The 26,724-nt window shown below is 39.6% G+C and overlaps 1 protein-coding gene across 1 annotated transcript in view; it reads left to right on the forward strand.

The window, feature by feature from the left end:
• The window catches only part of LOC124712258 (juvenile hormone esterase-like), a 46,855-nt gene extending 21,568 nt beyond the window's left edge, over window positions 1-25,287 (forward strand). The window contains exons 2-4 of the mRNA XM_047242552.1: window positions 11,701-11,886; window positions 22,229-22,419; window positions 25,255-25,287. Of these exons, the coding sequence (XP_047098508.1) occupies window positions 11,701-11,886; window positions 22,229-22,419; window positions 25,255-25,287 (410 nt within the window). The remainder of the gene's footprint in view (window positions 1-11,700; window positions 11,887-22,228; window positions 22,420-25,254) is intronic.
• Window positions 25,288-26,724: the final 1,437 nt, after the last annotated feature.

Here is a 26,724-nt window from a genome sequence, read left to right on the forward strand (position 1 = left end):
CATGGTATTGTAATTTTAATGGCCACCAGTGCATCAAGGAAGATGATGCCGATGTCTTTGATTTTCGTGTGTTGCTGTATTGTGGAGACGATTGTGATGAAAAATTACCTATAAGACGTTGTTTGAATTCCCTCGTTGCAGCAAAGGGCCGCTGCAGGTGACAAGAGGAAACTTCGACTGTAATGACCAGGAAAAGGTTTTCAAACGAAGGAGCAAAGTGCACATAACTTCCTGCCACATCTTCGGCTCCAATTCACTACTAGGAGTGAAGGTTTGACAATGCCAACTACTCGTGCTGGTGAAACGTCAAAAAATTTCTTAATGACTGTCCGCCAAATACTGTGAGACGAACGCCAATAGGCAATAAGTCAGTTCCTTATCAGTCAAGAAAAGTGTGATCAGTCGTAAGCCTACTTTTTACTAATGCCTTGTGTTCTCTGTACTTGGACCAACAGCATGCCCCTGTCGACGTATTTCAGGTTGATGTGGTGTTCAATCCCAAGATCAGTTTGATGCAGCTGTACACACCAGCATATTGTGTGCAAATCTCTGCATCTCTGCATGACTATTGAAACCTACATCCACTTGGATTTACTTCTGTAAGCATTTCAGCCTTGGTCTCCCTCTAACATTTTAACGCCCCCCCCCTCCCCCGCCCCCCCTTACTTGGCAAATGAATTATTCCTTGATGCCTCAGGATATGTTGTGTCAACCTATCCTTCATTGTGCCATTAATTTTTTTCTTCAATTCGTCTCGGTACCTTTCTTTAGTTATTAGATCTGTTAGTCTGATGTCCAGTATTCTTCTGTAACACCATATTTCAAAATATCCTGTTCTCTTCTTGTCTGAACTATTTGACGCCCACGCTTCACCTCCATACAAGCCTGGGGCATACTCTCTCGACCTGAGGTACAATGGTTAGAAGTGATGGGACGCTTGCATAAATACTGAAGCGACGAAAATTCAAAATTTACGAAATATTGCAATCATTTGGGACGAACTCGAGATACGAAACTCGTCGCTACTAAAAGATAATGATATCCTTATAAAATTTATTGCACTTTTCAAAGAGTCGAAATAACAACGATAACAGTTCGCCCAAAGAAATTGCCATCGCTAGGCTGATAAGTAAATATAGTTAGAAAGTACCACAACAAAGTTTCTTTGACTCATATCCACAACTTTGGTTGCCATTTATGATACATATAATTAATGAAATGCTTGTGAAATTTGTTACATAACTAAAACATTAAAATTTGTGAAAAATGGCCCTTGTATGAGATGAACCTTGGATCTTTGACGTGTAAATCCACATGAGAGATGTGTGTCTACCATTGAACGTTTTCCTCCCACAAATACCTGGAAAATCCAAAAATTAATAATAATTGAAAAAATTAAGTAGGTCAAATGAGCACTGAGCGATGAATTATCTCATACCTAAGAAGTACACCTACCCAAGGGATACTTTTCGATTTTGATTCGCCTTGAATATATTGTAGCACAGAGCAAAATAAGAGACTCATATTTTTTTACACACGCCCATACGGCCGTTAAGGGGTGAAACACCCCTTCGACAAAAAAAGAGTTTAATATTTCTCAGTGAATACCCTCAAAACGGTAACAGATATTTTAAAAAACTCCAAGTCCTCTGGTTTTAATGTATGCCGCACTGGTACACTCAGATTTGTCATCAAAGTCACTTTTCTCCAGATCCCCTTCCTCCCACAATTTTGTTTTTCATTTCGACAGTTGACTAACAGAAAAACGTATAGCATTGTTGATACCAAAATTAAGTCGTATATGATAAATTGGTGTTCCAATGATGCATTTGTCAGAAACAAGCTAGAAATACTTCTATATCGCTGTATGTGCACCCAATATGTATCCACTTCAGTGTCAGTTGTCATGTTGGGTTTTTAATAAGTCTTTCCCCACCAGATAAATGTATTCTAAATATATATTCCACATACATTGTTCAATATATATACACATTTATTTTAATGTTATGAAATGAAAAGTATCTTGTGTTGTACTTGTGTCTTCATTTTACATTGGTGCATTTTTTATTTTCAAGTTGCAACGTTTTCAAATTTAACTACGTTATGTTTCAAGTTTTCTCTACATTATTGTTACAAAATTATTGTAAACCTGCACAACAATGAGAAAGTTGCAGAACTGTTTGGGACAAAAAATGCTGAATGGACTTTTACATAGGGAATTTCTAGCTTATTTCTGACAAATGTGTCTTTGGAATAGCACTCCTTAATATATGACTGAATTTTGTACTAACGTTATTGTGCGTATTGTTAGTCAGATGTCGAAATGAAACATAAAGAGGAAAAGCAAAGTTTGAAGAAAGTGACTTTAGCGACAAATCTGGATGCCCTATTGTAAAGTACATTAAAAACAATAGAATTTTTATTTATTTCATATGTGTTACCGTTTCAGCGCCATTAATTCAGGAAAATTAAACTCAATTTTTTTGCTGAGGGTGTTTCAGCCCCTTAATAGCTATCGAAGTGGATCCCTTGGGCAGGTTTACTTATAAGTAGGACAAGTTGAAATCTGGCAACAACGCAGATTGCACCAGGAACATATGTTCATTATCTACAGTACAGTTTTTTTGTACAGTCTGAAAGATACCTGTATAATCTGAACCAATCATTTTATTATTCCCTAATTCTGTTCTACCATAGTTTTTCCAAAAATTACATGATCAATAAGTTCCAGTTTTTCTTTGTGAGATCAATGAATTCATTTTCTTTCATATAAAAGACTATAGATTTGGCCCACAAATAAGTATAATCTTGCGAATCTCCTTTACCGAAATGTAAATTGATAAGGTGTCATTAAAGATTAACACTAAAGTACCTGTTTTCTCAATAACTTTTGATATGCTTAAGATGATGGAGGTGAGCCTCATTTCACTTGTTTTTAAAGAGAACTACTTTTGCTACATTGAAAATTCTGAGGAAATAGCTTCATACTACAGACCAGTTATGACTGCGAATGAATAGGTCACAATTTAAAAGGTTTATCTTAAAGATAAATAGCTATATTATCAAAACCGCAATAGTGTGTTGTTGTTGTTGTTATTGTGGTCATCAGACCAAAGACTGGTTTGATGCAGCTCTCCACGATAATGTATTCTGCGTAGGTCACTTTAACTCTGTATTACTTGAATCTTCTTACTGTCGTCGAACCTTTGTCTCCCTCTATTATTTTTACCCACTGCGCATCACTCAATTAAGGAATTCACTATTCTTCGATGCTCTGGCATTCATCTGGTCAAACTGTTTTTTTTTTCTAATAAAGTTGTTTCATAACGTTACGACGGACGTTCAATAAGTAATGCAACACTCTTTTTTTTCTTTCTTTCTGAAAGCAGTCAGTTTTATTTAAGACTGGAATACACCATATTATTCCCCATTCTTTTGGCTACAAAACAATATTTTTCACCATAATGCGACGGCATTACGCCACTTTACTGGGAGGGCCTGTATGTCCATATGCTACCATTCTATTGGTCGACGTTGGAGCCAACTTCTTGATGCGTATAACCTCCCCATCATCCATGTATTACTTCTCACAGAGTGCGTCTTTCATTGGGCCAAACGGATGAAATTCGGAAGGTGTGAGATCCAGCCACACACTTTGCGTACACCAACTGGTGGATAAGTGTGTTAGCACTACCAACAGAGAAGTTCAGTTCAGTAGCGAGACTCCAGAATTTGAAACACGAACAGCTGTTACCATGAGTTTCTTAGAAGTAGATACCTTAGGGGTTGCGAAGCAACTCAAATCGCTTGATATGAGAAAGTCTTCAGGTCCAGATTGTATACCGATTAGGTTCCTTTCAGATTACGCTGATACAATAGCTCCCTACTTAGCAATCATATACAACCGCTCGCTCACCGATAGATCTGTACCTACAGATTGGAAAATTGCGCAGGTCGCACCAGTGTTTAAGAAGGGTAGTAGGAGTAATCCATCGAACTACAGACCTATATCATTGACGTCGGTTTGCAGTAGGGTTTTGGAGCATATACTGTTTTCAGACATTATGAATCACCTCGAAGGGAACAATCTATTGATACGTAATCAGAATGGTTTCAGAAAACATCGTTCTTGTGCAACGCAGCTAGCTCTTTATTCGTACGAAGTAATGGCCGCTATCGACAGGGTATCTCAAGTTGATTCCGTTTTTATACATTTCCGGAAAGCTTTTGACACCGTTCCTCACAAGCGACTTCTAATCAAGCTGCAGGCCTATGCGGTATCGTCTCAGTTGTGCGACTGGATTCGTGATTTCCTGTCAGGAAGGTTGCAGTTCGTAGTAATAGACGGCAAATCATCGAGTAAAACTGAAGTGATATCAGGTGTTCCCCATGGAAGCGTCCTGGGACCTCTGCTGTTCGTGATCTATATAAATGACGTGGGTGACAATCTGACCAGTTGTCTTAGGTTGTTCGCAGATGATGCTGTAATTTACCGTCTAGTAAGGTCATCCGAAGACCAGTATCAGTTGCAAAGCGATTTAGAAAAGATTGCTGTATGGTGTGGCAGGTGGCAGTTGACGCTAAATAACGAGAAGTGTGACGTGATCCACATGAGTTCCAAAAAAAATCCGTTGGAATTCGATTACTCGATAAATAGTACAATTCTCAAGGCTGTCATTTCAACTAAGTGCCTGGGTGTTAAAATTAAGAACAACTTCAGTTGGAAAGACCACATAGATAATATTGTGGGGAAGGCGAGCCAAAGGTTGCGTTTCATTAGCAGGACACTTAGAAGATGCAACAAGTCCACTAAAGAGACATCTTACACTACACTCGTCCGTCCTCTGTTAGAATATTGCTGCGCGGTGTGGGATCCTTACCGGGTGGGATTGACGGAGGACATCGAAAGGGTGCAAAAAAGGGCAGATCGTTTTGTATTATCACGTAATAGGGGAGAGAGTGTGGCAGATATGATACGCGAGTTGGGATGTAAGTCATTAAAGCAAAGACGTTTTTCGTCGCGGCGAGATCTATTTACGAAGTTTCAGTCACCAACTTCCTCTTCCGAATGCGAAAATATTTTGTTGAGCCCAACCTACATAGGTAGGAATGATCATCAAAATAAAATAAGAGAAATCAGAGCTCGAACAGAAAGGTTTAGGTGTTCGTTTTTCCCGCGCCTGTTCGGGAGTGGAATGGTAGAGAGATAGTATGATTGTGGTTCGATGAAATTCTGCCAAGCACTTAAATGTGAATTGCAGAGTAATCATGTAGATGTAGATGTAGATCCGTCGATCACCGCAAATGAGAGTGTCCACACGTTCCAGCATTGCAAGAGTCACAGCTGCGTGTGCCGGCCGCGGTGGCCGTGCGGTTCTAGGCGCTGCAGTCTGGGACCGCGGGACTGCCTCGGTCGCAGGTTCGAATCCTGCCTCGGGCATGGATGTGTGTGTTGTCCTTAGGTTAGTTTGGTTTAAGTAGTTCTAAGTTCTAGGGGACTCATGACCACAGCAGTTAAGTCCCATAGTGGTCAGAGCCATTTGAACTATTTGAACAGCTGCGTGTGGCCGGATAGCGGTCTTGTTGCGATGATGACAGACGCCTCGCCCAGCGACTCACTCACCATCCTTTTGTTAACTGCCGGGTCTTCGCAGGCACTCTGAAAGCGCCTGTGAATGTTTGCGTTGCCCTGGTTTTCCGCTAAAAGAAACTAAATGACAACTCTGCTTAGGACTCACCTCCGTTACAGATGCCATTTTGAAGGCTATGTATAGCACCGTAAGAAACTATAGGAGCTGAAGCGGAAATACTCCACGATGTCCCACGTTGTCTCCGCAATTTTTTCAGCCGAAACTGGCAGAGAAAAAATGTGTTGCTCACTTATTAAACGCCCCTCGTATTTTCGCCCATTTCACTGTAGTGCTTAATCATTAGCTTCTCGATACATTCATAGGAACTTTAGCATCCTTCTGTTTCTATACTACATTCCGTACAGATGCTTTCAGAAAGGACTTTTTGGTACTTATCTTTATATTCCATGTTAACAAAGCTCTCTCTCTCTCTCTCTCAGAAATGCTTTCCTCACTGTTACCAGCCCGCATTTATATCAAATTTATGTCAGACATCGTCAGTTATTATTGTGTCCACATATTCTTTCTGCATTGCCTGTTAATTCGTCTGCATTCCAAGCCACTGTCCATTCTCTTCACCTGATCTTTCAAGTCATTTGCTGTGTCTGCCAGAACTACAATGTAATCGACGAACCTTATTCTCCTCTGTTCTCTCCTTTCAGTTAGTCGTTGCGTAGCGTTCGCTTTGAAATGTTAAATGATTTGCTGCCTCTGGTTGTTTTAACGTATCCAGATTCCATCTCCTTAATTTATTAACATTTCTGCAGCTCTCCTTAGCTTTTATCAGAATTTTACGTGTAACTGATTGTGGTCAGAGACCGCACCAGCCCCTAGGAATGTTTTGCTGTTTAAACTCTGGCTTCTAAATCTCTGCCTTGCCTTTGAATAATCTCTCTGAAATTTTTTGGTGTCTTCAGTATCTCCACGTATACCACCTTGCCTTCTTTTATGATTCATTAACTAAATATTAGCAATGACTGAATCACGCTCTGTGCAACATTCTATCAGCCAGCTTCTCCCTTTATTTTTTTCTTCAGTTAGCGTTCCCCTTCGATGTTTTCTTCTCCCCCTGCTATCGAATTCCAGCTCTCCTTCAACTTAAATTTTCACCTCCCTGAACTGACTGAATAATTTATTTTACATCGTCACACACTTCGATCTCTGCTTCATCTCCGACGCTAGTAGACGCGTATACTTGTATCACTGCACGGAGACAAAATCTAACGTTTGATATTGGCTTCACACTTTGCTTCTGTTACCAACAAAGTCTCTTGATGCATAACTTGAGGACAAATTATTTTAATATATATAATATATATAATATATATATTTATATATTATATATATAATTTTAATATATAGCTGAGTTTTAATTGAAATTCGTGATGGAACATAGTAATGCTACAAGAAACCACACATTAGCTTATGTTTCACATTTGATATACACATGCTAGATTTCAGGTTTGAACACCATTTTATAGTACCACACTATTTCAAAGATGTTTCTGAAGCATTTTTGTGTGTTACCAAAGAAAGGCCGGCCGGACTGGCCGAGCGGTTCTAGGCACATCAGTCTGGGACCGCGTGACCGCTACGGTCGCAGGTTCGAATCCTGCCTCGGGCATGGATGTGTGTGATGTGCTTAGGGTAGTTAGGTTTAAGTAGTTCTAAGTTCTAGGGGATTGATGACCTCAGATGTTAAGTCCCATAGTACTCAGAGCCATTTGAACCATTTGAACCAAAGAAAGAATCTATAACCATACAGGTAAAGTAAGCCAGAACTCTGCTTGCGATGTACGGCCAGTTGATATTCCGGTAAACAGAAAGCAGGATCACTACTCATTACTTGGAACTGAGTAACGCTTAAAGCACAGACAAGATGTGACAAATCTCATTGATGGTTCTGAAGTACAAAATTGATGGACTACCCACTCCATTCACCATCTTTGACACCCTTTGTCTTCCAGGAGTGAAATCCATGATGTGTGAGACCTTTGAACAAATTTCAATTAACCAGAGAGAGAGTATGTCGAAAAATAAATACGTTTTTGGGCTGAAAAATAAAGCCTTTCAATGAAATCTTCTGTAAGCTCACGTTTTATATATGAGACATGAAACTGAAATGCACCGGGATTCGAATCCAGAAGTAATGAAAAGGACGCTGTGTCCATGTCATACTTTGAATTTGTCTGTGAGCGCGCTTAGATGGCTTAATTAGAAGAGCATTCCGTACAAGTGACAAGCGTCCAAGTTCAAAGCACACTGCAGTTTTGACTTTCCTGTAGTTAGTCTAATAAAATAGTTCTGATTTTGTATCCCATACACTGATCTGTATCCTGATAGTAGAGAATATGAGAGCAATAAGATGTTTTCTCCTCCATTGCGGCACTGATTTCCTTTTTTAATTAATTTTATCCAAGCTGGCTAAGTTTATGAACTGTGGCTTTGTGGAATAATTATTTCCATTTTTCTGCTGTCAGTCACATTAATTTATGTTTAACACATTGCAACGCGTTTCGCGCATGTTTAACTCATGAGCAGACGTTTGACATACAAATGTTACTTAAAGAAAAAATGTCTAAGTTTGAATTAACCTTGAACTATTGCTGAATGGCTATTGGGGTATTTTGGGGCAGGGGGAGGGCATTGGGGTATTTTGGGGCAGGGGGAGGGCAGTGGATGGACAAAAATCGAAGTTCATTTTTGTCTTCTTCTGGCGTGAAGCCGTGCCTCGATGTTATGATTGATACCTCAGCCTGTGCAGGATGCAGATAGTTTTGTGTAAGTTGTTATGACGTGATAACCGTGTGATGTACTTTTAATATGTCTGGTCTTCACTTAACGATTTTGACCTCCCTAATCTTCATGTGCGTCGGTGGTATAGTGGCGGAACTGTTGCTCGAAATTCCACTATTGTACTGCTTATTTTACTCTGCTTTTTGACGAACTTCCGTTGTACAAACACAGGTGTAAACTGTATATATCGAAAACAATATTGTAGTCTTGCAGTGTGAGGGGTAGTATTGATTGTGGTTTATTTCAGCAATATACTAATAGTCGTATGTTTCACACTGACTTATCTTAACTGCTTTGCATTAGTAATAATTTAAGGCTACTGAAAAATTTTGAGTTTTTCGATTCAATTACCTCATTGAGAATATTATCACATTTTTTGTATTATGAATGGAAATTTCCATTTCTTCCATAACGTCCATTTTTTGCCTTCTTTCGATTTTATGCAAAATTTTCAATTTGTCGTCGATTATCAGAGGCAGCCCTGTGTCTCTAATGTGTGTTACAGTCGTTGATTTGCTACATTTCTCTAGGCTGTGGCAGTCTTACATGTTTTTTAAATCGAGGTCTGAAATTTCTGTCTGTCTGGTTCATACAGTATCTGTTGGATTGGTTGCAGGTCAATTTTGTAAATGCCAGATGTGCCGTGATCTGTATCTTGTGGTTTTATATTGCGAATAAGTTTTCTAGTTAGGTCCTTGTTGGTGCTGAAGCTGATTTTTGACATCTCTGTTTGTGAATGACCTAGCGGGTTTATTAGACATTATACTAGGATATGACATTTTGACATATTTCACTGCGGGGTTGCTGTTAGTTGTGAGTGTAGTTTGCTGTTGTATGTTCAGTTTGTTTTTTATTTGTTGTGTCATTGTGTTAATGAGTGAATGATCATATCTAGCGGTTATTTCAATACGTTTTATGGTTTCTATTTCTTGTGGGAGGCGTGTATGTTGAAGTAGCAATTTGTGGGCTCTGTACAGCATTGGTCTATGTGCAGCTTTTTATAGGGGGTAGGACATGTACAGAAGTGTGATATAGTGGTATCTGCAGCAATAGGTTTTCTGTGAACATTGAAAGACAACTGCTGGTTCTGTTTTGACATTTTCATGGGGAGAAAAGGTATGGTGTCGTTCTCTTCATATTCAGGGGCGCACTGGATATTTATATGCAGGTTATTGAATTTAGTAAAAATTATTTCATCAGCTGTTCCATCAAACAGAATGAGGGTGTCATCCGCCTACCTCTTATAGAATATAACTTTGCTTGTGGCGCTATCTTTCAGTTTGTACAAGGAAAGTATGTCGAAGAACAGTATAAAATCGACTGTGCAGTTGTGGAATATTGAGCAACAGCTCCCGCCAGCACACCAATGATGCAGATGAAGATTTGGGATGTTAGAGTCGTACATGAACAACACTCACATGAAAAGTAAATCACACGATTACATATTACGCCATAAAATCTAATTCAAAAACACCCGCATCGTGCACAGGCTGTGGTATCAATCACAACTACAAGGCACAGCTCTGTACCAGCAGAAGACAATTCCGCATTCCGGCCACCCACTGCCATCCCCCCCTCTCCCGCTGCCCCCCAAATACCCATTAGCCACTCTAGCAATAAAAAAACTGTTGAAAATTGTTCTAGATTAATTTAGACATTTTATCTTTAAGTAACACTTGTATGCCTAAACGTCTGATGATAAGCGAAACATGTTTGAAACACGGTACAATATGTTACGTGAAACATAATAATAAAATAAATAAATGTGACGGGTAGATCGTCACTGTGAGTGCAAAGTCAATACACATATATATATATATAGATATATATACTACTGGCCATTAAAATTGCTACACCACGAAGATGACGTGTTACAGACGCGAAATTTAACCGACAGGAAGAGGATGCTGTGATATGTAAGTGGTTAGCTTTTCAGAGCATTCACACAAGGTTTGTGCCGGTGGCCACACCTACAACGTACTGACATGAGGAAAGTTTCCAACCGATTTCTCATACACAAACAGCAGTTGACCGCATTGCCTGGTGAAACGTTGTTGTGATGCCTCGTGTAAGGAGGAGAAATGCGTACCATCTCGTTTCCGACTTTGATAAAGGTCGGATTGTAGACTTTCGCGATTGCGGATAAATCGTATCGCGACATTGCTGCTCGCGTTGGCCGAGATCCAATGACTGTTAGCAGAATATGGAATCGGTGTGTTCAGGAGGATAACACGGAACGCCGTGCTGGATCCCAACGGCCTCGTATCACTAGTAGTCGAGATGACAAGCATCTTATCCGCACGGCTGTAACGGATTGTGCAGCCACGACTCGATCCCTGAGTCAACAGATGGGGACGTTTGCAAGACGACAACCGTCTGCACGAACAGTTCGACGACAGTTGCAGCAGCATGGACTATCAGCTCGAAGACCATGGTTGCGAATACCGTTGACGCTGCGTCAGAGACAGGGGCGTCTGCGATGGTGTACTCAACGACGATCCTGGGTGCAGGAATGGCAAAACTTCATTTTTTCGGATGAATCCAGGTTCTGTTTACAGCATCATGATGGTCGCATCCGTGTTTGGCAACATCGCGGTGAACGCACATTGGAAACATGTATTCGTCATCGCCATACTGGCGTATCACCCGGTGTGATGGTATGGGGTGCCATTGGTTACACGTCTAGGTCACCTCTTGTTCGCACTGACGGCACTTTCAACAGAGGACGTTACATTTCAGACATGTTACGACCCGTGTCTCTACCCTTCATTCGATCCCTGCGAAACCCTACATTTCAACAGGATAATATACGACCGCATGTTGCAGGTCCTGGATAAAGAAAATGTTCGACTGCTGCCCTGGCCAGCACATTCTCCAGATCTCTCACCAATTGAAAACGTCTGGTCAATGGTGGCCAAGCAACTGGCTCGTCACAATACGCCAGTCACTACTCTGGATGAACTGTGGTATCGCGTTGAAGGTGCATGGGCAGCTGTACGTGTACACACCATCCAAGTTCTGTTTGACTCAATGCCCAGGCGTATCAACGCTGTTATTACGGCCACAGGTGGTGGTTCTGCGTACTGATTTCTCAGGATCTATGCACCCAAATTGCGTGAAAATGTAATCACATGTCAGTTCCAGTATAATATATTTGTCGAATTAATGCCTGTTTATCATCTGCATTTCTTCTCGGTGTAGAAATTTTAATGGCCAGTAGTGTATATATAATGTGTGTGTGCATGTGGTCACCTTACATTATATTGTTCTGCAGGTTTCTTCAGCTTGAATCAACGTGATGCTCCTGGCAACATGGGGCTCTACGACCAGGTGACGGCGCTCCAGTGGGTGAAAGACTACATCAAATATTTTCACGGTGATCGGTTTCGCGTCACTATTATGGGCGAGGGAGCAGGCGGTGCCTGTGTTCACTTGCATCTCTTCTCTCCAATGTCTAGAGGTGAGTTATTCGTCGTTCTTTTCGTGGGACCAAAGTTTGCTTTCATTTCTGTTAGGAAAAAGTATTGCTGGCTGTACTTTAAAGAGTTACTTAACTCGTAACTTGGGTTTCGAATTTTATGGGAAATACTGCACAGAAGTGTGCGTCCTGCATGTAGCGTACTTGGTCGAATCTGGTTAGTATTTCCACGTCGGTCTTGCGATTCATTATCTTCTTCTATGAATCTTCCCTATTTGTACTGTTAATACAACATAAGCATCCCAGATTTTCGAACAATGTTCAGGAATTTAATAGACACACTTTTTTAAGAAGCATCCTTCATGGTTGAATTTTAATTCCTGGATACCCTTCAGATATATTTGACCCACCAAACACTGTGAGGGATCTACGCCGAATCGCCGTTGAGGAGTGGGACAATCTGGACCAACAGTGCCTTGATGAACTTTTGGATAGTATGCCACGACGAATGCAAGAGGACGTGCTACTGTGTATTAGAGGTACCGATGTGTACAGCAATCTGAACCACCACCTCTGTAGTTCTCGTTGTATGGTGGTATACACGAAATGTGTGGTTTTCATTATCAATAAAAAGGCCGGAAATGATGTTTATGTTGATCTCTGTTCCAATTTTCTGTACAGGTTCTGGAACTCTCCGAACCGAGGTGATGGAAAACTTTTTTTGATATGTGTATATTAGCATCACATCACACAGAAGGTATCATTACTTGTTTCAACATACTGTGAAGTTACCCGAAAATGATAAAATACGTTACATAGTAAGTCATCAACTCAACAAATGTCTAGTTTTTAATTAAGCAGCATTATCATGTGGTGGGCAACAACGTTACTAAAAACTCTTAGCATCTAATTCAACTTAACGTAATGAGAATATAACGCTGACAAAAATACAATTAGATATGAGATTATCAGTGTAAATATTGTGTAAAGTGCATGGGTACATAAAATACGTTCTTGATAATGCATAAAATTACAACATAGAATACAATTGCTATTGGTGAGTTCTATTTTCAACATAAGGGAAACAGAGAAAATCCTCATTGTAATGCAAGATGGCTGCATTGAATTATACACTTCTGTTTATGCCTTTGTTTAGATCTGGTTCCATAATTAATGTGTAATTTCGTTTATTCGTAATTAGATCCTACTGCATTCTGACCGATCATTTAGCACTGTTCCATCAAAATACTATTATTGTCAGTGTCTAAGTTGTTAGTGCTTATGAACGCCATAATTTTTGTCTTTCATTCCCACTATTTATGGTCCCATGATATTGCATATCCTATATCAATATCTGAAAAACACATATATTCGAAAGACTCTCAGATATAATGTCAATTTGCCAATCATTTCTTTAAAATTATGATCGCAACTAGGTATAAATTCAGTAGGCATCTTAATAAAATTGTCTCAACTAATGTTGCCTTGGTCATACACTCTCCCATTTATATATTTTATACTTTGTATAGAGTCAAGTATAATTAATTTTCCCACCATATAATGACTATTAGATTTTTAACTTGATTGTTGCACAATGACAGTCTGACCTCATCACCACTATACCAATATTGAATAAACGAATAATACAAAACCTCACAACAAATTTCGAAGTGATTCGAGCAAGCCTAAAAGTATTAATTCTAAAAGCGTTTATCTTACACCACATTAAACAGTACAAGCCGAATAACAACCAGAGCCGATAAAGCTGTAGATAGATTAACCATAGAATTGAGAATGGAAATGATACTCATATAACAAATACACTATCTTGTGATCATTTCAGAACAGACATTAAATCAGAAATATTAAACAATAATTTTGTTACACACATCGTCAGGTGGCTTGCGGAGTATGGATGTAGATGTAGACGTAGATTACTATTGTTTTAAGTACTTCCAACGACAGGCCACTCCTTGTGGAATGTGATGATGTTTTGCTATTTCTGTAGATATTTTTAAAAACTAGGAATGGGACTATGAATACAGGATAATAAATACATATAATTACACTTTTCAACATCTATGTTCTGTTAATTATAGAAATACAAAATGAAGTGCTCAAATCTATGTTTCTAATTTCCCATGTGTAAAGTTGTTTGGCACTGCCGCTATCCTATCTCCTTGTAACTGACATGGATTTCAAAGGTCACTCACTCCATTCCTCAGGATTATCTCCTGACGATTGTGGAAGTATTTGCAACATGATATGAGTTAAAACTGTTTTGAACAACTTTGGAAGCAATATTTGAAATTGGCACTTGCATGTTTTCTGCAGCAGAAATAATTAGTACAAATACATGAACATTTACTGTCACACTACAATGTGCATCCAGCTCAGGCTGAACACAAATAAATCTGTCCATAAAAGAACCTCACATCCAGATGTAAACAATGTAAACACCCATCCCAAGACAAAATCCGTCACCACATCACTGCTGATGCTGTAGTGGTCCCGATCCACACAGTGGCAGCTCTCTACCAACTGCAGCTAACACAAGCTCTGACCTGTATAGCTCTGACCTTGTTGGCTCCACAAGCAGGGTGTTGTCACTGTCACGCACGATTGCTGCAAATGACAAGGCATGAAAAAAATATTCCTCTGATGACAACCACTGAAGTTCTTACTTGTTTTGGTCTCGCCTAAAAGTAGGTATGTTGACATGCCACTATAACAAAGGTGTGGACTACCTGGCAGGGGTAGTGACATGGGATATACCAATACTATAGTCTAATGTTGTAAGGCATGGAAATGTTTCATTGTAGATGACAGTAGCCACTGTGTGCATCAAGTCCATGTGACAGCAACAGTTACACTTTTTACCACGTCAGATATTAAATATGTATACAAAAAAGAAATAATATAATGATGAAAATGAGAAGTAGTACAATTCCAGTAACTGCAAATACATTTCCTACAAAATATATGTTATTTATATTTCAGTAAAGAGTATACAGGGTGGTCCATTGATACTGACTGGGCCAAATATCTCACGAAATAAGCATCAAACGAAAAAACTACAAAGTACGAAACTCGTCTAGCTTGAAGGGGGAAACCAGAGGGCGCTATGATTGGCCCGCTAGATGACGCTGCCATAGGTCAAACGGATATCAACTGTGTTTTTTTAAATAGGAACCCCCATTTTTTATTACATATTCGTGTAGTACATGAAGAAATATGAATGTTTTAGTTGGACCACTTTTTTCGCTTGTGATAGATGGTGCTGTAATAGTCACAAACGTATAAGTGCGTGGTATCAACTAACATTCCGCCAGTTCGGACGGTATTTTCTTCGTGATACATTACCCGTGTTAAAATGGACCGTTTACCAGTTGCGGAAAAGGTCGATATCGTGTTGATGTATGGCTATTGTGATCAAAATGCCCAACGGGCGTGTGCTATGTATGCTGCTCGGTATCCTGAACGACATCATCCAAGTGTCCGGACCGTTCGCCAAATACTTAACGTTATTTAAGGAAACGGGAAGTGTTCAGCCACATGTGAAACGTCAACCACGACCTGCAACAAATGATGATGCCCAAGTAGGTGTTTTAGCTGCTGTCGCGGCTAATCCGCACATCAGTAGCAGACATTTTGCGCGAGAATCGGGAATGTAAAAAACGTCGCTGTTGAGAATGCTACATCAACATCGATTGCACCCGTACCATATCTCTATGCACCAGGAATTGCATGGCGATGACTCTGAACGTCGTGTACAGTTCTGCCACTGGGCACAAGAGAAATTACGGGACGATGACAGATTTTTTGCACGCGTTCTATTTAGCGACGAAGCGCCATCCACCAGCAGCGGTACGGTAAACGGGCATAATATGCACCATTGGGCAACGGAAAATCCACGATGGCTGCGACAAGTGGAACATCAACGAACTTGGCGGGTTAATGTATGGTGCGGCATTATGGGAGGAAGGATAAAATGGTTCAAATGGCTCTGAGCACTATGGGACTCAACTGCTGAGGTCATTAGTCCCCTAGAACTTAGAACTAGTTAAACCTAACTAACCTAAGGACATCACAAACATCCATGCCCGAGGCAGGATTCGAACCTGCGACCGTAGCGGTCTTGCGGTTCCAGACTGCAGCGCCTTTAACCGCACGGCCACTTCGGCCGGCTGGAGGAAGGATAATTGGCCCCCATTTTATCGACGGCAATCTAAATGGTGCAATGTATGCTGACTTCCTATGTAATGTTCTACCGATGTTATTACTAGATGTTTCACTGCATGACAGAATGGCGATGTACTTCCAACATGATGGATGTCCGGCACATAGTTTGCGTGCGCTTGAAGCGGTATATTTCACGACAGGGGGATTGATCGTCGAAGCATCATACCATGGCCCGCACGTTCACCGGATCTGACGTCCCCGGATTTCCTTATGTGGGGAAAGTTGAAGGATATTTGCTGTCGTGATCCACCGACAACGCTTGACAACATACGTCAGCGCATTGTCAATGCATGTGCGAACATTATGGAAGGCGAACTACTCGCTGTTGAGAGGTATGTCGTTACACGTATTGCCAAATGCATTGAGGTTGACGGACAACATTTTGAGCATTTATTGCATTAATGTGGTATTTACAGGTAATCACGCTGTAACAGCATGCGTTTCAGAAATGATAAGTTCACAAAGATACATGTATCACATTGGAACAACCGAAATAAAATGTTCAAACGTACTTACGTTCTGTATTTTAATTTAAAAAACCTATCTGTCACCAACTGTTCGTCCAAAATTGTGAGCCATATGTTTGTGACTATTATAGCGCCATCTGTCACAAAGCGAAAAAAGTGGTCCAACTAAAACTTTCATACTTCTTTATGTACTACACGAATATGTAACAAAAATGGGGGTTCCTATTTAAAAAGCCGCAGTTGATATCCGTTTGACCTATGGCAGCGCCATCTAGGGGGCCAACCATAGCGCCATCTGGTTTCCCCCTTCAAGCTATACAAGTTTCGTTCTTTGTAGTTTTTTCGTTTGACGATTTTTTCATGAGATATTTGGCTCGGTCACGATCAATGGACCACCCTGTAAAACATATGTACAGTATAGCAAAAGTATTTTCAGAAATGTGAAGTTTAATCCCCGCTAGAAAGCTCACTGTTTCTCACGACGTACAGGATCTGAGGGTTATCATATATACTTTTAAGCAACTGAACTGCTTATGGAGGTTGCCCTCTGTAGTCTTCAGTAAGATAAACTGCAAAATCGGAGTGATCCATAAGCAGAACTTACAATGAGTACATTTCCAGATAGAGCAGATTAATGACAGTTGCATGGTACTTTCTTTCGCCTTATGGTAATACAACTTCAATAATTAGGGCTGTAAAAAGTTTTTACAAAACTGGAACAAGTTATTCTACATATCTGAGTTATATATGCCATTCAAATGGATAAATTGAAATACCTTGCCAACATAATATTTTGGACTGTTTAGCACTAATGAAAATTCACCCACATTTGGTGATGTGTTATAAACTGAAGGGCCTAAGAAACTGGTACACCTGCCAAATATCATGTAGGACCCCCCACAAGCACGCAGAAGTGCCTCAACACAACGTTGCATGGACTCGACTAATGTCTGAAGTAGTGCTGGAGGGAAGTAACACCATGAACCCTGCGGGGCTGTCCATAAATCCGTAAGAGTACGAGGGGTTGGACACCTCTTCTGAACAACACGTTGCAAAGCATCCCAGATATGCTCACTACTGTTCATGTCTGGGGAGTTTGGTGGCCATCGGAAGTGTTTAAACTTAGAAGAGTGTTCCTGGAGTCACTCTGTAGCAATTATGGTTGTGGGAGGTGTCGCATTGTCCTGCTGGAATTGCCCAAGTCCGTCGGAATGCACAATGGACAACAACGGATGCAGGTGATCAGACAGGATGCTTACGTACATGTCACCTGTCAGAGTCGTCTCTAAACGTATCGGGGCTCCCATATCACTCCAGCCACACATGCCCCACATCATTACAGAGCCTCCAACAGCTTGAACAGTCCCCTGCTGACATGCAGTTTCTATGGATTCATGGGGTTTTCTCCATACGCGTACACGGCCATCACCTCAATAAAATTTCAAACGAGACTCGTCCGACCAGGCAACATGTTTCCAGTCATCAACAGGCCATTGTCGGAGTTGATGGGCCCAGGCGAGGCGTAAAGCTTTGTGTCCTGCAGTCATCAAGGGTACAGGAGTGGGCCTTCGGCTCCAAAAGCCCATATCAATGAAGTTTCATTAAATGATTCACATGCTGCCCCTCGTTGATGTCCTAGCATTCAAATCTGCAGCAATTTGTGGACGGGGTGCACTTCTGTCACGTTGAACGATTCTCTTCACTCATCATGGGCGAGATGCAGCAGGAAGTTCCAACTCGACGTTCTGTTGTTAATTTGACAGAGAAAACTTTAGATGACGCGACTGTGTCTGTGCTAGCAAAAGGACTGAATTTTGCTCCCACACCTGTTTTACCGCCACTAGTGGATTTCATCAGTGCCATCGAAGAAGCTGTACGCCGTCTTGATACAGATGAAGCGGAGGAAGTTCGTCGAGAGTCTTGCCGTGTATTGACCAGGGGTGCACCAATGAAGAATAACATCTCGCCCATGGAGAGGATAGCCTTCCGTAACTTACGAGCAGATGTGGATACAGTAGTCTTAAAATCTGACAAAGGAAACGTTACTGTCCTCATACCAAGGGATGACTATATTAATAAGATCAATGTTTTATTATGTGATTCAACGTATCGCAAAATCGATAAGGATCCCACGAGTCGAGTAGTGCGAGAAACAGCAGAACTTTTATCAAATAGTTCTCTACCGAAGGAGGTCATCAAGAGACTGAAACCAAACAGTTCAGTTCCACCTAGGCTATATGGACTGCCTAAGATCCGCAAGGAAAATGTGCCATTACGTCCAATTGTGAGTAACATTGGAGCAGCCACCTACGACCTAGCAAAATTCTTAGCATCTTTGCTCAAACCAATGATAGGCAAATGTGCACATCACATAAAGAATTCTGGTGATTTTATCAGTCGACTTCAGTCACTACAACTGCAAAGTAGTGATTTATTGGTCAGTTTTGATGTGGTTTCACTGTTCACAAAGGTGCCTCTGGTGGACTCACTACACCTCATTGGCAATATGTTTGGTGCAGACATTACATCGTTGTTTGAGCACACTCTCTCCTCTACATATTTTATATTTAACAACGAATTTTACGAACAATCTGATGGTGTCACCATGGGGAGTCCTTTGTTTCCCCTGGTGGCCAATCTTTTTATGGAGGATTTTGAGGAGAGAGCACTCGACTCTGCCACTTTCAAACCGACAGTATTTTGGCGGTACGTTGACGACACTTTTATAGTGTGGCCTCATGGTCTGGACCGTCTCCAAGAATTTTTACGTCACATGAACTCCATACATGAAAACATAAAATTTACCATGGAGATAGAGAGAGATGGTTGTCTGCCATTTTTAGACGTCTTGGTGCGACGGAAGAGTGATGGCACACATGGTCACTCGGTGTACAGAAAGCCCACTCATACAGACCTGTATCTACAAGCTACTAGTTGCCACCATCCAGCACAAACAATGGGCGTTCTCAAAACCTTGGTCCACCGTGCCCATACTATCTCTGACGCCGACAGTCTTCAAGCGGAACTGGAACACCTGCAAAAAGTATTTTTGAAGAATGGCTTTTCACCTAGGCAAGTGAACAGAGTGATGAAGACCTACAAACGACGGAACAAGGAAGAGGAAGAGGCCTTCAGGTCGACTGTTTATCTACCATTTATTGGGAATATTTCTTCACAGATAGGCAGAATATTGAGAAAGTATCAAGTGAGAGTCATCTTTCGCCCTCCTTCCAAAATTTCATCACTAGTGGGATCCGTTAAAGACGACCTGGGCCTGCGTAAACCAGGTGTTTACAAAATTCCGTGTGAATGCGGCAAATCATATATAGGGCAAACAACACGAACTGTGCAGGAACGCATTGTGGAACACCAACGGCATACTCGCCTTCTCCAACCCACCAAGTCCGCAATCGCCGAACATTGTATTTCCACAGACCATTGCATGAATTACAACGACACAAAAATTTTGGCCCATACATCAAACTTTTGGAGCTCGATTATCAATGAATCTGTGGAAATAAGATTGTCTGACAACGAGATTCTCATCAATCGAGATAGCGGTTATCAGCTGAACTCTGCTTGGAATCCTGTTATAGAGAAACTTCGTAGTCGACGTAGTTATCTGCATAAAGATGGAAATCGACCTGACACCGATACGCCAGGCTTTCGCAGTGGAGGGCGCGAGGCGCAGCGCACGGAGCCGTTATGAACGCGCAGTTCTAGGCGCGCAGTCCGGAACCGCGCGACTGCTACGGTCGCAGGTTCGAATCCTGCCTCGGGCATGGATGTGTGTGATGTCCTTAGGTTAGTTAGATTTAAGTAGTTCTAAGTTCTAGGGGACTGATGACCACAGCTGTTAAGTCCCATAGTGCTCAGAGCCAATTTTCGTTATGATCGCGCACGCTGAGCAGCGCATGCGCAATGTCACCTCAGAAGGCTTTAAATAGCGGAGCTCAGCGCGTACTCGCCAGTACTACTACAGTGGCATTCACCTGAAGATGGCCAGAAGACTCTGCCCCGAAATATCGTGGCAGGAAGTTACTGATATCCGGCAGTTCTCCCGTGTTTTTATGGAACAATCAGTACGCCGGGAAAGCTTTAAACATCACAGTTAGGGACTAGGCTGCTAAATTTCACCTACGGCCATACTTCCCCTGAAATAGACCACCACAAAGGAAATCCAAAATCGGAACCTACAAATAATCGACACAGAAGGTATACATAAGCATATCGGACAATCGGTGATAAAAGGGACTTGAAATAGTTGGTCCCTTAGGCATATCATAAGATAGAATATTGAACATTTAATATCAAGAAGTAGCTATGAGGGAGCTTTTTACAAAGTGAGTACCACACTTGTTGAATGCTGAGCGTATTTGAATACGCATGCATTTACCAGTTTCTTTGGTGCTTCAGTATAAGAAATATGGTTGTACATTTTCAACAGTTAGGGACTAGTCTGCTAAATTTCACCTACGGCCATACTTCCCCTGAAACAGACCACCACAAAGGAAATCCAAAATCGGAACCTACAAATAAACGACACAGGAAGTATACATAAGCATATCGGACAATCGGTGATAAAAGGGACTTGAAATAGTTGGTCCCTTAGGCATATCATAAGATAGAATATTGAACATTTAATATCAAGAAGTAACTATGAGGGAGCTTTTTACAAAGTGAGTACCACACTTGTTGAATGCTGAGCGAAATAAAGTTTTCGACAGTGTTCTAAAAAGGATCCAAATAATTCTGTGTGCAAATCAGATGGTGGGAATGGGGGATGAGTCCACAATTTTATACCGGGAGTGGAAAAGAAAGCAGTTAGAGGAAGATGGTGACCCTGCAACAAAAAAAGTGAAGACTATATCATCTGCCCAAAAGTTTCTTATTGATAATTTCAAGAAGATAAAACAATAATTGGTGAATACCATGCAATTCTTGTTAAATTCTTACTAAATTCTTCACCGAAATAAAAAATAAGACACATAATTTGATCACGAAAAATAATCACTTTTCATCAAAACAATGTTCTCATTCTTAAAGAGCCTATGACAATATAAAAATATTTTTGCAGTGGGAAAGGTGTGGGATATGAAGTACAGGTCGTACCTTATTCACAAGTGTGGCAACCACTGAGTTTCACATATTCCTGCACCTAAAGAAATAAATAGCTGAGAACATCATGAGTTCAGTGAACGAATTATGGCAGCTGTAGGTGAGTATTTTGCAAACTACACAGAGTCGCATGTTAGAGTGATAACCATCTAACTGGAAAAACTTAAAATAAAATACATAGAACTAACGTAGGAGTATGTTGCAAGATAATGGTATTTTTGATGTGAAAATGCACTTTTACACTGCCAGGCCAAGACATTTTCCAATTCCCCTTGTATAATGTGTTACTAATACATTTTTCTGCATATCTAAGTATGACGAATCAGTTGATTCATTACATACCTGCATTCACTGTGAAATCATTTGCAACTGCTCAAAAGGTTGAGGCCATCCTCTACAGCATTAAGTGGTCTCTTTTTAGTGTATCTGTCCTATAGTTAGCCATATGTATTTTCCATTTGATAGTACAGGAATACATATAGAGGAGAGAGAGAGAGAGAGAGAGACTGTAAGCTTGTGTGCACTCCTTTAGTAAATTATTTTTGCAATGCTTACAGGTTTGTTCTCACGGGCCATTTCGCAGTCTGGTGTAGCGTTCAACTCATGGGCGCTCATGAACGACATGGTTAACACGTCTAAGACACATGCGGCATTCCTTGGTTGTAACAAAGAAAAAGATTCTATGACTATGAAATGTCTGAGGCAAGTCGAGGCAGAACAAATTGTGAACTCTACCAAAGGACTGCATGTAAGTTATCACAACAGCATAAAAAGTAAATTGAAACTATCTCCAGCTATAACCAACATATTGCAGTAGTACACTTATATCAATAAGGAAATGGATTGCCAAGATTCACGAAATGACACGAGACTTGGCGGTAATGTATTCGCTAAAACATGTACTGTTTTTGCATTCAGTAACACTATCCCATATTAGACAAGCATCATCTAAAACGTCACCAATGATTTGTGATGGCAGTGTTTTTTCCTCGAACCTCCTATAAATTTTCACTTCGATTTCAAGCCAAGCCACCGAAATGGGACAGTAGTTATATGACTTCATGTTGAAATTAGTTGTCAATGATAGGTGCATCAAACCAGTCTCAGGACTGAAGACCACAACAACAACAAGTGTGCCACATGCGATTTAAGATTGTCACGTACAAGATGTAACATAGGTCTTTACGCATCATGTTGAATTTATGGACTATGTTAATGACTTTACTCTTCGGAAATACATGCGGTGATATATACAGCGTGAGTCATGTAAGACATAACACACCTTTTATTCCGAGAATGGTTTTAGATATCGAAACGAGATTGTCGTGTACTTTGGTTTGTGATAAAAGAATCTGAACTCTTGTATCAATCGAGATATTGAAGCAAGTTCTTTTTAAACTGAACCCTATAGTTTCTTAACATTCAGTATATCTTGGAAATGCAATTATAGTGATATAGCGCTTGTCGACATTGACGTTGAAATCTTTCGCAAAAGAATCCGAGAGATGCACTGTAGTGTAAAACCAGGCAACAGAGCTTTCGTGTCATGCTGCATTGTTACATGCAAGCCTATGCTACAACGATAGGATTTCTTTTCACATACGACATCGATACAGGAGCCAGCATGATTGTTGTGAGTGGAACTACGCCATATGCTACCTTCTGGTGCATCAGATGGAGCTTAGGAAAACTATTTCAAATGTATGTACGTTTCCAAGTTTTTTATGGAAGCAACTATAGTTATGTAATCCAGATGTCGATTGAAACCCTCCCCTTGTTGCTTACTTGCCAAAGCTGAAGCAGAAACCACAGTCATTCATACTTGATTAAGGTAAACAGCCCTATAAAAAAAGAAACTATTTCATTAACTTCCTCAGATTGAAAATAAAAAACGATTTCTGATCTGTCTGTCTGGAGACAATTGAATGCCCCTTAAAGGTAAAACATTTGCTTTCGGACAAATGTGTCCATAGCCATTACTCGAAATTGTAATTGCACGGAATGCACTTTAAATAAACTAAACATTTTATTCAGAATGACTGAATACATGTTGCCCACAAAACAAAGAATTTCATAACAAATATTGTTTTTACATTTTGCTTAAATCATGCGCTCAAATTGTTCACCATCGACTACAAGGCACATTTGCATAGATGACCAGGTGAAAGTACACTGGGTGATTTGCCGCTGCATGTAGTGACTGTTCGGCAGCGTATATCGTCTGTTATAGTTGGGGCCTTCTGATAGACTTCATCTTTCAGTACTCCCCAACTAAAGAAATGGAGTCAAATTAGAGGACCTTGCTGGCCATTGTACTGCAGCATTATGTCCTATCCAACGCTTAGGAAACTTTTCATTAGCATTTGCATTACTACTCGTGAAGAGCGAATTGGGTAGCTGTCGTGTTGGAAAGAATGTACACTGTCGCTTATAAGGTGGTATCTCTTCTAGGAGAACGGATAGGAAGTGCATTCCGTTTAACAACTAGGGGATGAAGTAAGGTTGCACAACGTAATTTCGTATGGTGACCATATGTTAATGCCTCACAATCGTTGGTGTTGTATCTCAGACAGTCAGTGTAAATTTTTCGCTGCCCAATAGTGCATGTCATATAAATTTACGTTATTGTTGTTAATGAATTTTGTCTCGTCTATAAAGAGTACACGTTGGAATAACGTAGGGTCATATCCCAGGAGGCGCTGCACAGCAAACTGGCAAGATTCTTCTCGTTTTCGTCCTCGTCCTCGTCCTCCTCCATTTTGAAGAGTTTTTAATGTGTAATTACGGTGGTTCGCTCATCCATGTTTTTGTAAGTGGTCAGACAGTCAATTTCCTGTGTAGTTATTTTAACTCTTCTTTTTTACTTGTGTTTTCATTTCAGTTTCGCACGTTTCCAGAATTTTAAATTATCTTGAGGGATCTGAAATGCTGTGCTTGTCAGGTTAACTGTTAGGTTGAGAGAGAGTGAGTGAAGTTCTGTGGGCTTACCGCTCATTGCTCACGAAATTTTTAGCCATTTTAACCGCATTCACTATGGCTGCTATTTACCTCGTCATTGAGCGCCTGTAGACTGTAAACACACACAATCTTCCTTTTTCTTCATAATCATCTTTACTTGGCATTTTAGGATATTTACTTCCTATTATGGTTCCCATCTCCTTCAGTCTTCCAGGATATCGTTTTCCTTTAGATCCGTATTTATTTTTATTTGTAACTGTTCAGCAGAAGTGGTGCAGATGTATAGTCAACTTCTCTTTTTTTCTTCCAACTGTTAGTTATGGTACATATGTTAAACTCACTTTTAATATCACTGTATCTAATTATTTTTTACAAACAATGACTTTTTTCCTGAAATGTTGTCTCTATACGCTGAATATTTTGATTCTTGTTTACAGCATGAGTCATTATCATGAATTAATGTGTTAGAGCAATTAAACCTCACAAGATAAAAATTCTGATTCCCAAGACAAAAGATTTGACTCAGGCAAAAAAATCCAACTTTGGTCAGCAAGAAATTTGAAAATTACTTATACAAACAACTTTTTTGCAAAATATGTAATAAAAAATAATTTTTTTCTTGTAGGTGCTGAAGGTGGCTAGTGTCAAAATTGGCTGATGCTAAAACTGGTTCATGGAAAACTAATAAAAGCAAAGAAAGTTTTAAAAAAGTGAAAAATACTTTGATAAAGTGTAATCAAAACACCTAAATTTTCCTATATAAATAGGTCTCAACGTTATTGGTTGTAGACTTGAATCTTTCAATACACAAATTATTTAATAAAATTTCTACCATTTGACTGTGAACAACATGGGAAAAATTATAATTATTGTGAATACATACTTTCATTTTTTTGGAAACTTCTACATTAAGTGATTGTGAATTTGTAAATTTTCATTAGATTGTCTAAATTTAAATGATAAAAATTTAAACATAAACATTACATTCTCTACAACTGGTACATAAGGTCCATGTGAACACAAATACATCACATTCATTCTATATAATGAATTTTTTTCTGTCATAAGAACTTAACAACTGTTCCCTCATTTTTCAGGGATTACTCTCTTCACAGTGTTTATTCTTAACTACTGACTTCCTAAGATCTAAAGATCTCATTACATTTTCTATTTATTTTATTAAATGCCCTTCTGCTGTTACTTCTACAAATTCAGTTACGATTGTAGTATTCTATTCTTCATTCATTTTATCTTGTACTTTCATATAGTATTCACTAGTGGAATATTATAAACATTTTTTTCTTGATACCAATAGCCAAATAACCTTGTCTTCCAAATAGTATTCAGTTTTTAGTTTGAATATTAATGTTCTGTGTCTTGCTAGCAGTGTTTAACATCATTCTACATAAATTCTGTACAAAATTTAAAATTCTTGTATTTTTGGTTTACTAAATATTACAAATATCTGTAGTATATGTATTGAGAGTGATTTTCTGCAATCATTGACTGGCTTGAAAAATTTGCTTTAGCAGTAAGTTTTCAACACTTTTCCCAATTCCATACTAATTTTATATCCAAATTAGTGAATATAACTTCCCTAGTTTTCCAATATAAATTTTTACAGGTTATAGAAAGCTCAAAATAATGCTTTGTGGTTCTCCTCATTTCTCTATTGAAGTTCATATATTCCTTGAAGAGAGGGAATGTAACATATTAGAAAACTCCAGATATTTTCTGCTATTACATCCCCCAAGCTATATACTACTTTCAGTTCCTTTGTGCCCTATATATTTCATCTTCTTCAATTCTGTTAGATATAATTTTGTTTAATTAACACCTGGAACTATTGTACCTAAATATGCAAAACTGTATCTACTTCCAAAATTTATCTATGATCAGAACTGCTGTATGTTTACATTAAAAATATTTCTCAAAAATATGTATCAGTTTTAAGTAACTTAACTTCTCATTAAATCCAGATGCAATGTAGTGATGCAGTTGGCATCCATATAATTATTTGAGCCAAATTCAATAAAATATTTCGGTTTTTAATAGGATCATACTTAACTATTTCGCTACACATATTTTATTACAA

The sequence above is a fragment of the Schistocerca piceifrons genome, chromosome 8 (genome assembly GCF_021461385.2).
Source record: "Schistocerca piceifrons isolate TAMUIC-IGC-003096 chromosome 8, iqSchPice1.1, whole genome shotgun sequence".
Lineage (NCBI taxonomy): Eukaryota > Metazoa > Arthropoda > Insecta > Orthoptera > Acrididae > Schistocerca > Schistocerca piceifrons.